Here is a 15,049-nt window from a genome sequence, read left to right on the forward strand (position 1 = left end):
AAGGCCTTTGACAAAATCCAGCACCCTTTCTTAATAAAAACCCTTGAGAAAGTCGGGATAGAAGGAACATACTTAAAGATCATAAAAGCCATTTATGAAAAGCCCACAGCTAACATCATCCTCAACAGGGAAAAACTGCGAGCTTTTTCCCTGAGATCAGGAACACGACAGGGATGCCCACTCTCACCGCTGTTGTTTAACATAGTGCTGGAAGTTCTAGCATCAGCAATCAGACAACGAAAGGAAATCAAAGGCATCAAAATTGGCAAAGATGAAGTCAAGCTTTCGCTTTTTGCAGATGACATGATATTATACATGGAAAATCCAATAGACTCCACCAAAAGTCTGCTAGAACTGATACATGAATTCAGCAAAGTTGCAGGATACAAAATCAATGTACAGAAATCAGTTGCATTCTTATACACTAACAATGAAGCAACAGAAAGACAAGTAGAGAAACTGATCCCATTCACAATTGCACCAAGAAGCATAAAATACCTAGGAATAAATCTAACCAAAGATGTAAAGGATCTGTATGCTGAAAACTATAGAAAGCTTATGAAGGTAATTGAAGAAGATTTAAAGAAATGGAAAGACATTCCCTGCTCATGGATTGGAAGAATAAATATTGTCAAAATGTCAATACTACCCAAAGCTATCTACACATTCAATGCAATCCCAATCAAAATTGCACCAGCATTCTTCTTGAAACTAGAACAAGCAATCCTAAAATTCATATGGAACCACAAAAGGCCCCGAATAGCCAAAGTAATTTTGAAGAAGAAGACCAAAGCAGGAGGCATCATAATCCCAGACTTTAGCCTCTACTACAAAGCTGTCATCATCAAGACAGCATGGTATTGGCACAAAAACAGACACATAGACCAATGGAATAGAATAGAAACCCCAGAACTAGACCCACAAACATATGGCCAACTCATCTTTGACAAAGCAGGAAAGAACATCCAATGGAAAAAAGACAGTCTCTTTAACAAATGGTGCTGGGAGAACTGGACAGCAACATGCAGAAGGTTGAAACTAGACCACTTTCTCACACCATTCACAAAAATAAACTCAAAATGGATAAAGGACCTGAATGTGAGACAGGAAACCATCAAAACCTTAGAGGAGAAAGCAGGAAAAGACCTCTCTGACCTCAGCCGTAGCAATCTCTTACTCGACACATCCCCAAAGGCAAGGGAATTAAAAGCAAAAGTGAATTACTGGGACCTTATGAAGATAAAAAGCTTCTGCATAGCAAAGGAAACAACCAACAAAACTAAAAGGCAACCAATGGAATGGGAAAAGATATTTGCAAATGACATATCGGACAAAGGGCTAGTATCCAAAATCTATAAAGAGCTCACCAAACTCCACACCCGAAAAGCAAATAACCCAGTGAAGAAATGGGCAGAAAACATGAATAGACACTTCTCTAAAGAAGACATCCGGATGGCCAACAGGCACATGAAAAGATGTTCAGCGTCGCTCCTTATCAGGGAAATACAAATCAAAACCACACTCAGGTATCACCTCACGCCAGTCAGAGTGGCCAAAATGAACAAATCAGGAGACTATAGATGCTGGAGAGGATGTAGAGAAACGGGAACCCTCTTGCACTATTGGTGGGAATGCAAATTGGTGCAGCCGCTCTGGAAAGCAGTGTGGAGGTTCCTCAGAAAATTAAAAATAGACCTACCCTATGACCCAGCAGTAGCACTGCTAGGAATTTATCCAAGGGACACAGGAGTACTGATGCATAGGGGCACTTGTACCCCAATGTTCATAGCAGCACTCTCAACAATAGCCAAATTATGGAAAGAGCCTAAATGTCCATCAACTGATGAATGGATAAAGAAATTGTGGTTTATATACACAATGGAATACTACGTGGCAATGAGAAAAAATGAAATATGGCCTTTTGTAGCAACGTGGATGGAACTGGAGAGTGTGATGCTAAGTGAAATAAGCCATACAGAGAAAGACAGATACCATATGGTTTCACTCTTATGTGGATCCTGAGAAACTTAACAGGAACCCATGGGCGAGGGGAAGAAAAAAAAAAAAAAAAGAGGTTAGAGTGGGAGAGAGCCAAAGCATAAGAGACTGTTGAGAACTGAGAACAAACTAAGGGTTGATGGGGGGTGGGAGGGAGGAGAGGGGGGGGGGTTTGGGTATTGAGGAGGGCACCTTTTGGGATGAGCACTGGGTGTTGTATGGAAACCAATTTGACAATAAATTTCATATATAAATAAAAAAATAAATAAATAAAATATAAAAAAAAATAAAGTTATTAGAACAGTACCATGCAGAGTGTAAATGCTCAGCAAATATACTGCCATTATTAGTGTCATCATTGCAAGTACTCACCTGTTCCTCCATGTATGCCACCCAATTTGATTACCCACTATGTGTATATATGCTGGTGTTTAGGAGAATAAAATATTTTTTAAGTAAAAGAAAATAGTTCTAGCCCTTAAATCTTTTGGAGTTAATAAAGGAATGAGAAAAGTATGAGAACAACCGGAGTACAGGTGAGGTATGTTAGATTCCTGACCTACCTAGGTGTCCAGGCCAAGAGCAAAGGAGGTTAAAGGTAGGCACCAGAGCACAGATATCACAATCAAATTCTTAATCGTGCACACATGGTAAATGTTGAATAACATGAAATACATGTTATTCATGGCCAACACATGGTAAATGTTGAATAACATGAAATAATGCCCCTCATGAGAAGCCTCCTCAGACCTCGGTGGTCCCTGAGGCAGAATTAGTGCCCCCCCCTTCCATACTGCTCCCCACCATGCCTCTATCTCTATTTCAGCACCTCTGTGTTCTACCCCCCTCCCTGTTTCCATTCGTGTTTCCCCCATGCAGTTTTGTGTTTCAAAGACAGAGACCTATCTTCCTCTTCTTCATAATCTTCAGGGCCAAGTATGATGCCTGGGACATGGAAGGAGTCAGTAAGTGTGTTGGGGGGAAGAAAACATGCTGGATTTAGTAATGTTGTTAAAAAAAAAAAAGAGATAATTGTCTGAAGTGATGTGTTGTTAGTTCCTCAGTCAAGCCCCAGAAAACTCACATTTGTTTGAGAGATGCTCACAAATCACTCTTAGACTCACACCTAGGATCCACTTCAAGGTCACCCTGGTAGTTGGCAGGACACATCTTCTTCCTGTGCTTGAAAATTAAAATTTTATTTGTGCATTTCTAATATCCTGCAGTGGGTGTGATAAACAAAAGAAAGCACTACATGGGTTTCAGGGTCAGACAGACCCAAGCCTGCATTTCCTCATCTGCAAAACCAGTGTTACTATTTATTACCTTTTGGGTCTCTTAAGGATTAATGAGTAATGGGTATGCAAGTGCCTCACACTCAGGGGGCCCTGGCTGGGTGGCAGTTTTCATTTTCAGCAGGCGCCTCAGGATCACTGATTGTAATTTCATGATTTCATCTGTGAGTTCTAGAGTTTGTCTGGGCCAGGAAATGTGAAAATTCACAGGGCAGTTGGGGAATCACTTAGGATGTTATGACTTAAAAACTGGTAAACAAGGGGAAAAGAATTGTTTATTCCGCAATTCCTGTATGAACGGTACCACTGAACAGCCAAATAAGTTACATTTTATTTAAGAATATGTCAGCTAATCGCTGAAGAAGAAATGATAGAATGTCACCAATTTGCAACTCGTAATGAAAGCATATGTCCAGGCAATAATCATCAATGGCTGCTAACATCACACAAAGAAATATTCTTGCAAAAAAAAATTGAACCCAAATTTGACCATATCTCTGCGTGCAACTGCCAGTTTACAGAAAACATCGTCAAGTTGGAATTGGCAAAAAATTCATACTATAGCAAACTCGGGAGTACAATTATGTTTCTTCCACAATGAGGAAGAAGAGAAATGCATGAAAAACTTTAAAAAGTACCAATCAGCAATCAGAACATGTGGGCCTTATTTGGATCCTTATTTTTAAAGTAATTTTTTAAAAAAGACAACCATTGTGGAGCCTGAGGGGCTCAGTCTGTTAAGTGTCCAACTTCGGCTCAGGTCATGATCTCACAGTTCATGGGTTCGAACCCTGTGTCGGGCTCTGTGCTGACAGCTCAGAGCCTGGAGCCTGCTTCAGATTCTGTGTCTCCCTCTCTCTCTGCCCTTCCCCTGTTCACACTCTGTCTCCCTCTCTCTCTATCTCTCAGCAATAAATAAACATTTTTTTTAATTTTTAAAAGAATGATTAAAAAAAAGACAACGCTTATGATGTTTATAAACAATTGGGAAAAAATGATCTTATGACCTATCTTAAGCAAACATTTCCCTTTAATGACACACATTTTTCCCTGTCCTACCCTTCAGGGGCCCAAACCAGGAGTACATATAACCCACTTACCATTTACCTAAATATCTAAAAAAAAAAAAAAAAAATTCTGTTAGCTGAGGGAATCACCTCCTCCTACAAAAACAAAACAAAAACAAACAAACAAACAAACAAACAAACAAAAACAAAAGCCACTTCCCAAACCCAGAACCTTGGACAAGATCATGTAAGCAGACAGTTCATTTAGGGAGTGATTCCAAGGAGGAGAAGTGGAAGTCTCAGAAGAAAAAACAAGGGAGGAAGGGAAATCCAGTGCAAGTGTACATTATCAAACCGATCACCACTCTGGGCAACTGACTTGATCCTTCCAGGGCTTCTCCAAAGAGCCATGGAGAGAACCACTGAATTATCTTCCTGAGGAATAGAAGATAGAACCAGGGAATATTTACCCCTGGCTCCTGGGTTCTGTTAGTCAAGGGTTGTCCAAGGCAGGGTTACCTCTCTAGCACCTCTGGGTTTGCATGTTTGTTAGAATGGCATGAGCATCCTAGCATATGTTCTCTGGGGGAGAACATACAGCCACAGTGTAGCTAAGGCAAAGTGCTGCTGGGTGACCCTGCACACAGTTGGTTTCCATAGCAACAGCTGGACTGAAAAACGGTCAAGAAGGGTGTGAGGTAGAGGGCTAGATATGACTGTGACAGGGACCAGGGTAGTACACTGTTGAATCAAACATGCCCTGTCCTCCCATCTTAAAAAAATCACTTTCACAATGACCGGGAGACCAGATTCATATAGAGAGTTCTTAGACCCCTTTGAGTTCAGCCTCAGAACATGGTGGCATGGGGAGATTTGATCTCTGGTCCACCATCCATGGCCTGCCTCCTTCTCTGCCTGCCCTGTGTCCACCCCATGTCACAAGGGGCCTTTCACACATGTGTGTGAACACCCTGTCCATACTTCTGGCCTCTACTCACTCCTCCCTCCAAACAGCTGCTCCTTGGCCACCTGTAGCTCTAGGGGAGTGCACACTGATGCCCTTTGAAGGAAAAAAGACCTGGGAAGAGGCCTGGGCAGGCTCTAGAACCAGTCTAGAGCTTCCTGAGCCCACAGTTTGGGCGTCTTGGGCACCCAGAGCATAGTCTAGAGCACGAGGCAGGGTTGTAAGTGGGCATGTCCCATTGGTCTCATGGGCTGTGGATGAAGGAGAGTCAGAGTAGAGTCCTTTAAAGCATGGAGTCCCACGCAGGGGCCCCTCCTACTCAGGCCAAAAGGTAATGCCAGTTTTTTACCACCCATTAATTTTACACCATCGGGTTCTGGGGTCAGACCGAACTTTGTCAATCCTGGCTCAGGCTATAAGCAACATTAGGGAAATTATGCACCTGTTTGGTTTCTTCACTTGTAAAAGGGAAGAAAGGGAGAGGCTATTCTGAGAGTTAATGGAGCGGTATTACATGAGCACCTACCCTGTTTCTGGCATATAGTAGCCTTCCATAGCAGGCAGGTAGATGTGCTGCCTCCATACAACGACATCTGGGGCCAGGATTTGTGCAGTTGATGAGGGCTGAGGGAAAGGGACACAGACTGGAGGCAATGAACTTTTTCTCCTGGAATTTTCCTGGAAATGTACAAAAAAGAATAATTTGATAGATTTTCTTCAGAGTCCCAAAACTTTTTTTTTCAATTTTTTTATTGAGAGAGAGAGAGAGAGTGAGACAGAGCATGAGCAGGGGAGGGGCACAGAGAGAAGGAGACACAGAATCCAAAGCAGGCTCCAGGCTCCGAGCTGTCAGCACACAGCCCAATGCAGGGCTCGACCCCATGAACCATGAGATCGTGACCTGAACGGAAGTCGGACGCTTAACTGACTGAGCCACCCAGGCACTCCAGAGTCCCAAAACTTTTTTAAGACTTGCTCTAGAACCCACTAGACTGTAAGCTCCTTGAGGACAGAGATGCATATCCTTCTCTGTAAAACCCTAGCTCTCCATATTGTCTCACACATAGTAAGTGCTCAATAAAAAAGCATTGGATGGATGATTTCAAATTGGGTTTATTGATTTTAGTGGAAGACATTTATTTCCCATATTGGCTCTAAAATTTCCATAGACATCTCAAACTGGAATCATTCTCTTTCTCAAACCCACTTCTTCCCCTAGTTCCCTACCTCAGTGTGTAGGACCACCAACACCCCAGACTATCATTCTCATTACCTCCCTCCTCATCACCTCCTATACCTGATCAATGACCATGTACCAGTGAGTCTGTCTATGTGGGAAGTTTTTTAATTTATCTGATTCACTGCCACAAACCTAGATCAGGCAACTATTCTCTCTCCGCTGAGATACTGCAGCATTTATCTGCTCATTTAACACCAACTTATGTTCCCTGAATATGTCCTCCCCAATGCAGCTGCAGTGGCCATTACACATCTGACCATATCCCTGATGGGCTCAGGGTAAAAGCCCAAGCTCCTTAACACAACCTGCAGGATCCTCTGATATCCATCATCTGCCCTGCTGGACCATAAGATCCTTGAGAGAAGTCTTTGTCTTATATTTCTTTGTATCTCCTGTGATCGGCCAGAAATTCACTAACTGTTACATAAATGGATAAAGTATTTAAAAATCAAAACTATTTTTGATCTATTGGGAAAGTACAAAATTTAAATCATAGCCTTAAATTATCAAATATCAGAGATGAACCAAGACCTTTGAGCCAACAATTGACCCTAAGTAAACTCATGGTGGATTGACCTTGATAAGCAGGAACTACATCCATCCTTTGGTGCAGTGTTCTGGGCTCCTTGCACTGACCTTCATTTGGATATGGAATTAATTTAGTCTTAGAGTGAGTCACTGGGCTATTTCTAGAAACCACCATCTTTCTCTGAAGTGGTCTCTGGAGTGGTCTCTACTTAAGCCATCTGACTGCTCAAGGGAGCCTGTGTTTGTCTAAGAGAAACTGTACTCAGGGATTCATCTTCCACTTGGAGAGCTTTGATCAAGGATGATGAACTGCCCAGTCTTTGTGTTCTTCACACCAGCCCTGTGCTCATACCAGCTTTCTTCTTTCATCAGTCATAGGGGCACCTTCCAATGTTTGCTGAAGGGAGAGTATTCATGGTCTGATTTCTAGCACCAGGATCATGCCATCAACAGGTTTTACCTATTTTTTTAACCTGGATAAGCTGCTTGATATCTCTGAGTCTCAATTTAGCCATCTTTAAATGGGGATAAAAATTGTAAATATCTGATAAAGTTATTTTGAGGATTAAAGGAGATGAAGTGTGTTTCGAGTGTAACATTACGTTGTAAAGGTTTTATGGATGTCAAAGATTGTTAGTTTTTCATGTTTTGTTTTGAAATGGGATTTGGGGGAGCTACTAAAACGTGAAAAATTATAAGATAAAAAAAGTAAATGAGAAAAAACAGGGTCAAGAGGAACATCACATCGTTCCAGGGAATCATGAGGATTTTAGCTTTCTTATATCAAATACCAACTTCACCAATCATTCATTCATTTGCTAGATCAGCATATAAGTTTGAGCAGCTCTTCGGCATGGGAGCATACACAAAGTGAAAGACCTTGCTTGTGCTTCAGGCTGGGAAGAAGAGTCCAAAAATACCCAACTGAAACACAGTGTAGCTGCAACTATGGGAGAAATGGAAGAGGGTGTGTGTGCCAGGGCTTGCCTGGGGAAATAGTCCTCACACACAACAACGTGGGTTTGCAGCTGCTTCCTCATCCTGATGTGATCTGTGTTGTGTTCATGTTTCAGCAACAACCTTGAAGCTGAATGTAACAAAGCAAGAAGATGGCTAAGATTAGCACCCAATACTCCCACCCTACTGTAAGAACCAGGGACAGAGATCTGGACCACGTTGAAAACGGCCTCAGCAGGTGAGATGGGCTTCATTTCATACTCATTTTAGAGAGGTGGAAAATGAAGCTCAAAAAGTTATGTGACTTCTAAAAGGTAACAAAATGAAGATTCAAATTCAGCAAATTAAATTTTACTGTAAAACTTCTCCAAACTTCTCCAAACATTTTCCTGTGTACATATTAAACATTTGTTGGACTCTGCACCAGACATTGTCCTGGGCACTAGGGATGTAGTACAAATCAGATGACCTGTCCCTTGCTTCCAGGGGAAGGTCAGGATTCATGCTGTGCTCATGGGCCTGCAGAGAGTGGGCTGTGCCTTGCCAGTGAAGCCATCAGCCCCATCAACCACATGCAAGCAGCCATAAGGAAATCTGTACCTGAGTTCTACTTCTAGCCCTGTTTGTAGCTTTAGTAGATTGGGGAAAACACACTTAATTTCTCTGTGCCTCAGTTTCTTCAACTGCAAAATGGAGCAGCATCTTTTCCAAGCTCCTAGAATAACAGTGAGGAAATGGGAAAGTACCTATTTGGTGCAAATAGACATATTTTTAGGTTTCTTAAACTCTCAACAAGTTGGTTGAGTTGAACTATAAGAAACCTTATTTCTAATATTTACATTATTGTTGTTATATATGATACACACACATATGGCATACACACACACACACACACACACACACACACACTGAAAACTTCTCTCTCCCATGAAATCTGCAGAATATCATATGGTCACAAACTGCAATGACAGTCTCTCAGTGCTCATATCCCCAATACTAGGTCCTGATCCACCTTTTCTCCTCAGTAAATTATATATATCACACCCTCTCTCAGATGCACATTTGGTTTTTTCTCTGTCTAGATTCTTAGTACCAGAACCTTAGTTAACTGCTCATGAATGATGGACAACCATTTCCAAAGAGATTTGAGTTCCTATTATAATAAACCTATGCAGACCTAGGACCCTACATTCTAGGATTCAGGCAAAGGGAGGAATATCTCAAAGCATCCCAACAGATATTTATTGCTGCCAACCATTTTAACATGGTACTGGAGCCCCAGGAATCTTGCTATGACTTAGGGCCATCAGAAATTCTCACCCTGCTCAAATTTCTCCCTCCTAACTGGCCTACTGTCAATATCAGGGTCCTGCCACTGGGGACTTATTCTTTTAGGTTGAGCCATTGCCCTTAATCTAGAAGAAAATAAGAACACTCTTAAGACACATAACTGCTTTAAAACTTTGGTATGCATTAATAGCTTCTTTTTCACATCTGAGCTAATAAACCTTTGGGGGTGGGGTGTTCAAAGAAGATTGGGGTGGAAGGGAGAAAAGGTCCACAACAATAAAGTCAAGCTCCCTGGGCAGCACTGGGCTCCTGGGATCTTGGGCCCAATGTGAGAAGGACAGAGGCTGTTAGGATCAGGAAAAATTTGAAGTAAAATGGAGCTTTCCCCCATTGCTCCCTTTTGCTTTGAGTGGGACATAATCAGAGCATATCATGGAACTTACAGACTCCCTAGGGCCAAGAAGGCAACAACAAGGGCTTAAGAGAAGACACTCAAGATACTGAGATACTCAAGAGAAGGTGGGCCCAGTTGGTGGGCTGGGGCTCCTGCCCAGAATGCCCTCTCGACCAGACAACCACTGTGGTCCAGCTCTGCCTGACTTGTCTTGGCTCTACCTCAGCCAGTGGCCTATTAGCCAAGCCTGATGTGTGGGCTGTCCAAGAGGGCTCACCAGGTCTCCTGGAAGATGACCCTTTGCAGAAGAAACTGTTAGCTCATTAAGCCACACAGATACCTGCTGATGAGCCTCTGCTTCCAAGGGACTCTGTGGGCTCACAGTGGGTTTGTGTACACACAGAAGATTAGTCAGCCACACAGTGGGGGGTTCTGAATTGATTCCCTGCAACAATACTATTTGCCATATTCATGGATGGGAATATGCCCTTCCTTCTCCCTCCTATCCCCTATCCCCTGACCAGCGTGATGACTAACAGGCTCAGGGTCAGACTGGCTGGGTTTGAACATTGGCTCTGCAACTGACCAGCTCTGAAAAATTGTGCAGCTGTTTCAAACCACAGTTTCCTCATCTGTAAAATGTATTAGTACTGACCGCAGAGGGCTGTAGTGAGGTTAAAACAGGTGAAAGCTCCCAGCACAGTCCCTGCTGTGAGAAAGTGCTCAGTCAGTGCTCACTGTCAGCGTTGGAAATGATTCTCCCTCCTGTGGTCCTTTCCTGGTGTTCCAGGCTGGAAGACTTCTCCTGCTCTGACCTTACATAGCTCCAGCTGTCCTGACATCTGGATCTGGCCATTTCCTGCCTGTGACCAAGTCATGCTTTCTCAGCCTGACCACTAGTCCAGTCTCACTGAGACTGCCCTGGGGACTTGCCCAACCACTGATGTGGTAAAAGCTTGTTGACAGATTAATACAGAATCCCATGGAGACACTATGGAGATGTCAAAAGGAGAGAGAGAAAGAATGCTCCCTTCATAAGACAGATGTTTGCTTTATCTTATGGAAGCAGGAGTGGGTTAACAAATGGAAATTTCCAGAATGGGTTCCTTGGAGCTACCAAGGATTGAGCATGTGTGTTCAGGCTGAAGGTGAAACAGCGTTTGGCCAGAGGCTGAGTCCAGGCCCCTCCTCTGCTTCCCAGTGCAGTCCAGCATCTGTCTATATACAGACTAGTTTTCCCTATAAGATTTACTTGAACAAGGGACTCTGGCAAATACACATAAAATTTTAAAGTTTCAAATCACTATTTTAGGGGAGAAAATGGTGCTTGAACAAACCATAGATCTTGGCTTTAAAATTCAAATCCATTTAGAAAGCTTATAGGAGAAAAAATTGAGGTTTAAAAAATGTTTATTTATTAATTTTGCAAGAGAGAGAGAGAGTGATCATGCGCACAAGCAGGGAAGGGGCAGAAAGAGGGGGACAGTGAGACAGTCCCAAGCAGGCTCTGAACCGTCAGCACAGAGGGTGACACAGAGCTCAAATTCACAAATTGTAAGATCATGACCTGAGCCAAAATCAAGAGTCAGATGCTTAACCAACTCAGCCATCTAGGCTCCCTTGGAAGAAATAATTGCTAATGTGTGTCCTTAAATATTAATCATTCAGGAAGCCTGGGTGGCTCAGTAGGTTAAGTGTCCGACTTTGGCTTAGGTCATGATCTCACAGTACATAGGTTCAAGCCCTGCATAGGGCTCTGTACTGACAGCTCAGAGCCTGGAACTTGCTTTGGATCCTGTGTCTCCCTCCCCCTTTTTTCCCTCCCCCATTCATGTTCTGTCTCTGTCTCTGTCTCTGTCTCTCTCTCAAAAAAAAAAAACAAAACCAAAAAATTAATCATTCTTTATCCTCAATGATATCAATGAAGCTGTTCTGGGAACCTGCATGTCACTGTGACCCTTTGCTGAATGCCCCCAGGAGGGAGGAGATATCATGTCCCCATCCCCTAAGACATCCCTGTCTCCAAATTGGAAAGCCCTGTCCCCATCCCTTTCACTAAATTGGAAAGCCAGGTTTCTGTTTCTCCTTTTAAATTATTGGGATCGTTTTCCTAGTGACAAGCCATAAGGAAGGATGGAAACATTTCATTTGAACAAAGAAGTCAAGTTTATACCCTGGAAATACCAGAAATAGAAATGTCTTGATTTTTTTCCTTTCTATTAAATCTATTTAGTTGACTTGATTATTTAAGAGCTGTCTGGCATATTTGAAAAGATAATGCAGTAGGGAAAGATTTCAGAATCTGCTACAGAGAATTGCAGCTAGAACCGAGGGCACCTCAAATCTCAGATCAATCTCCTAGTGTAGCTATTTTAGTCGAGCTTTGGGGCATAGGGGTTTGTGTCCTACAGAAGAGAAGCCTTCTTCATGCTGCTCTCTGAGCAGAGCCCAAAGCAATTATCACCAAAGAAAACCATTTTCAGCCTGCTTCCCTAGGACTAAAGACAAAAATGCACTCAATTCAGTTCCCTGGTTACATGTGGCCAATGGCAGTGCATGTCGGTCATTCACGGTCCTCAGGGCTGGAGAAGAGGAAAAGAAAAACAAGGTATCACATTCTCCACCCTTGTTCTCCAAGGTTTGTCTTCGCTTACGTCCCCAAAGTCACTGGAGGAAGACACCAGGTGCTCCACAAAGTACAAAGCTAATGACAAGCTGCAGTTCTGATGAGAAGCCTGTCTTCTCCCAGTGATAAGGGAGACCTTTACCTCATGGACATGAATTCTCCTTTATAAGAAAACTTAGAAGATGAGCATCATAAGTTGAAAACTACCTTGTGTTTCAAAACAGTCATATCATTGTGTTGTGCTGGTTGCTCTTATTCTTGCTGATTACCAACTTCACGGAGCTCCTTCCTGAAAAGGTATCAGCACTACAGTCAGTCAGTCTCAGTCAGTCGGCAGCTTCAGGGGTGTCCTGGCCTGACCTGATTGTTTGTTTACAGATGAGTCCCTGTCAAGTCCTTGCCCCAGGCCTCTCCTCAAGCTCCTGGCAGGACAGCTCCTGACTCTCAGTCTCTCTTGCCTCTGTATTTCTCTGGGCGGTTCTGGATCCTCATTTTTTGCATTGGTGGCTCCCTTTTTTCAGTAACTGTGTGTCCATGGGGACTCAAAATGTCACCTCAAACTTTGGTTCTCCTCTCTTTCCATCTCTTCTTCCATCTGCTTGGTAAAATCAGTTTCTCTGAGGAATAACTAATCAGGTTTACTATTTAAATAGCCCCAGGCAAGAGGATGTGGAGAAACGGGAACCCTCTTGCACTGTTGGTGGGAATGCAAACTGGTGCAGCCGCTCTGGAAGGCAGTGTGGAGGTTCCTCAGAAAATTAAAAATAGACCTACCCTATGACCCAGCAATAGCACTGCTAGGAATTTACCCAAGGGATACAGGAGTACTGATGCATAGGGGCACTTGTACCCCAATGTTTATAGCAGCACTCTCAACGATAGCCAAATTGTGGGAAAAGCCTAAATGTCCATCAACTGATGAATGGATAAAGAAATTGTGGCTTATATACACAATGGAGTACTAAATGGCAATGAGAAAGAATGAAATATGGCCCTTTGTAGCAACGTGGCTGGAACTGGAGAGTGTTATGCTAAGTGAAATAAGCCATACAGAGAAAGACAGATACCATATGTTTTCACTCTTATGTGGATCCTGAGAAACTTAACAGAAACCCATGGGGGAGGGGAAGGAAAAAAAAGAAAAAAAAGAGGTTAGAGTGGGAGAGAGAGCCAAAGCATAAGAGACTCTTAAAAACTGAGAACAAACTGAAGGTTGATGGGGGGTGGGAGGGAGGAGAGGTAGGTGATGGGCATTGAAGAGGGCATCTTTTGGGATGAGCACTGGGTGTTGTATGGAAACTAATTTGACAATAAATTTCATATAATAAAAAATAAAATAAAATAAATAGCCCCAGGCATTTAACAAGGGTAGAGACTCTGGAACTAGAAGACATCATAGAATTTTAAGCATCAAAAAACAAGTGGGGACTCCAAGTCAGGAAACTACAGATGCTGGCAAGGATGTGGAGAAACAGGAAACCTTTGGCACTGTTGGTGGGAATGTGAACTGGTGCAGCCGCTCTGGAAAACAGTGTGGATGTTCCTCAAAAAGTTAAAAATAGAACCACCCTACAACCCAGCAATAGCACTACTAGGAATTTACCCAAGGGATACAGGAGTGCTGATGCATAGGGGCACTTGTACCCCAATGTTTATAGCAGCACTTTCAACAATAGCCAAATTATGGTAAGAGCCTAAATGTCCATCAACTGACATGGATAAAGAAGAGGTGGTTTATATATACAATGGAATACTACTTGGCAATGAGAAAGAATGAAATCTGGCCATTTGCAGCAACGTGGATGGAACTGGAAGGTATTATGCTGAGTGAAATAAGTCAGTCAGAGAACAGGACAGATATCATATGTTTTCACTCCTACGTAGATCTTGAGAAACTTAACAGAAGACCATGGAGGACTGGAAGGGGAAAAAATAGTTACAAACAGAGCGGAAAAGAGGCAAACCACAAGAGACCCTTGAATACAGAGAACTGGGAGTAGATGTGGGGCAGAGGCACAGGGAAAATGGGTGCTGGGCATTGAGGAGGGCACTTGTTGGGATGGGCACTGGGTGTTGTATATAAACCAATTCGATGATAACGTATATTTAAAACATTTTTTTTCGGGGCGCCTGGGTGGCGCAGTCGGTTGAGCGTCCGACTTCAGCCAGGTCACGATCTCGCGGTCCGTGAGTTCGAGCCCCGCGTCAGGCTCTGGGCTGATGGCTCGGAGCCTGGAGCCTGTTTCCGATTCTGTGTCTCCCTCTCTCTCTGCTCCTCCCCCGTTCATGCTCTGTCTCTCTCTCTGTCCCAAAAATAAATAAACGTTGAAAAAAAATAAAATAAAACATTTTTTTTCATAAGATAAAATAGACCCACACAAAAAATAACAAAAAAACAAGTGGGGAGATGCAGCAAGAAGAAAAGGCCCTTTAGGTGCTTTGAACTGACTTCACAGAAAACTATCCCTATTCTTCACAGCTAAATGTGCCTTTCTGGATTTGGCTGTTGGAACAATACTGAAGTTGATAAAAAAAAAAAAAATCACCAATTTTTCCTTAGTTCCTTTTTGAAGACTAGGGAACTTTAGGGAGGGTAAGTGACCAGCCCACAGAACACCTAGGTAAGAGGTGTTAAGGTAGGGATTCGAATCCAGAGCTCCCGGCTCCCCATTCTGCCTCCTGCCCTTCAAGTGGGTGTCCTAGATCCTAGCCCCCACATAGGAGCCCTCACTGCTGCCAGTAGCAGGCCT

The 15,049-nt window shown here is 43.0% G+C and overlaps 1 protein-coding gene across 1 annotated transcript in view; it reads left to right on the forward strand.

Moving 5' to 3' along the window:
- Positions 1-15,049, forward strand: part of CNGA3 (cyclic nucleotide gated channel subunit alpha 3) — a 67,245-nt gene that overhangs the window by 27,396 nt on the left and 24,800 nt on the right. Inside the window, exon 2 of the mRNA XM_086701291.1 lies at positions 8,106-8,227. Coding sequence (XP_086557417.1) covers positions 8,142-8,227 — 86 coding nt within the window. The 5' untranslated portion in view covers positions 8,106-8,141. The remainder of the gene's footprint in view (positions 1-8,105; positions 8,228-15,049) is intronic.

The sequence above is a fragment of the Puma concolor genome, chromosome A3, assembly GCF_028749965.1.
Source record: "Puma concolor isolate L17-30 chromosome A3, mPumCon1.1.hap2, whole genome shotgun sequence".
NCBI classification, from domain to species: domain Eukaryota; kingdom Metazoa; phylum Chordata; class Mammalia; order Carnivora; family Felidae; genus Puma; species Puma concolor.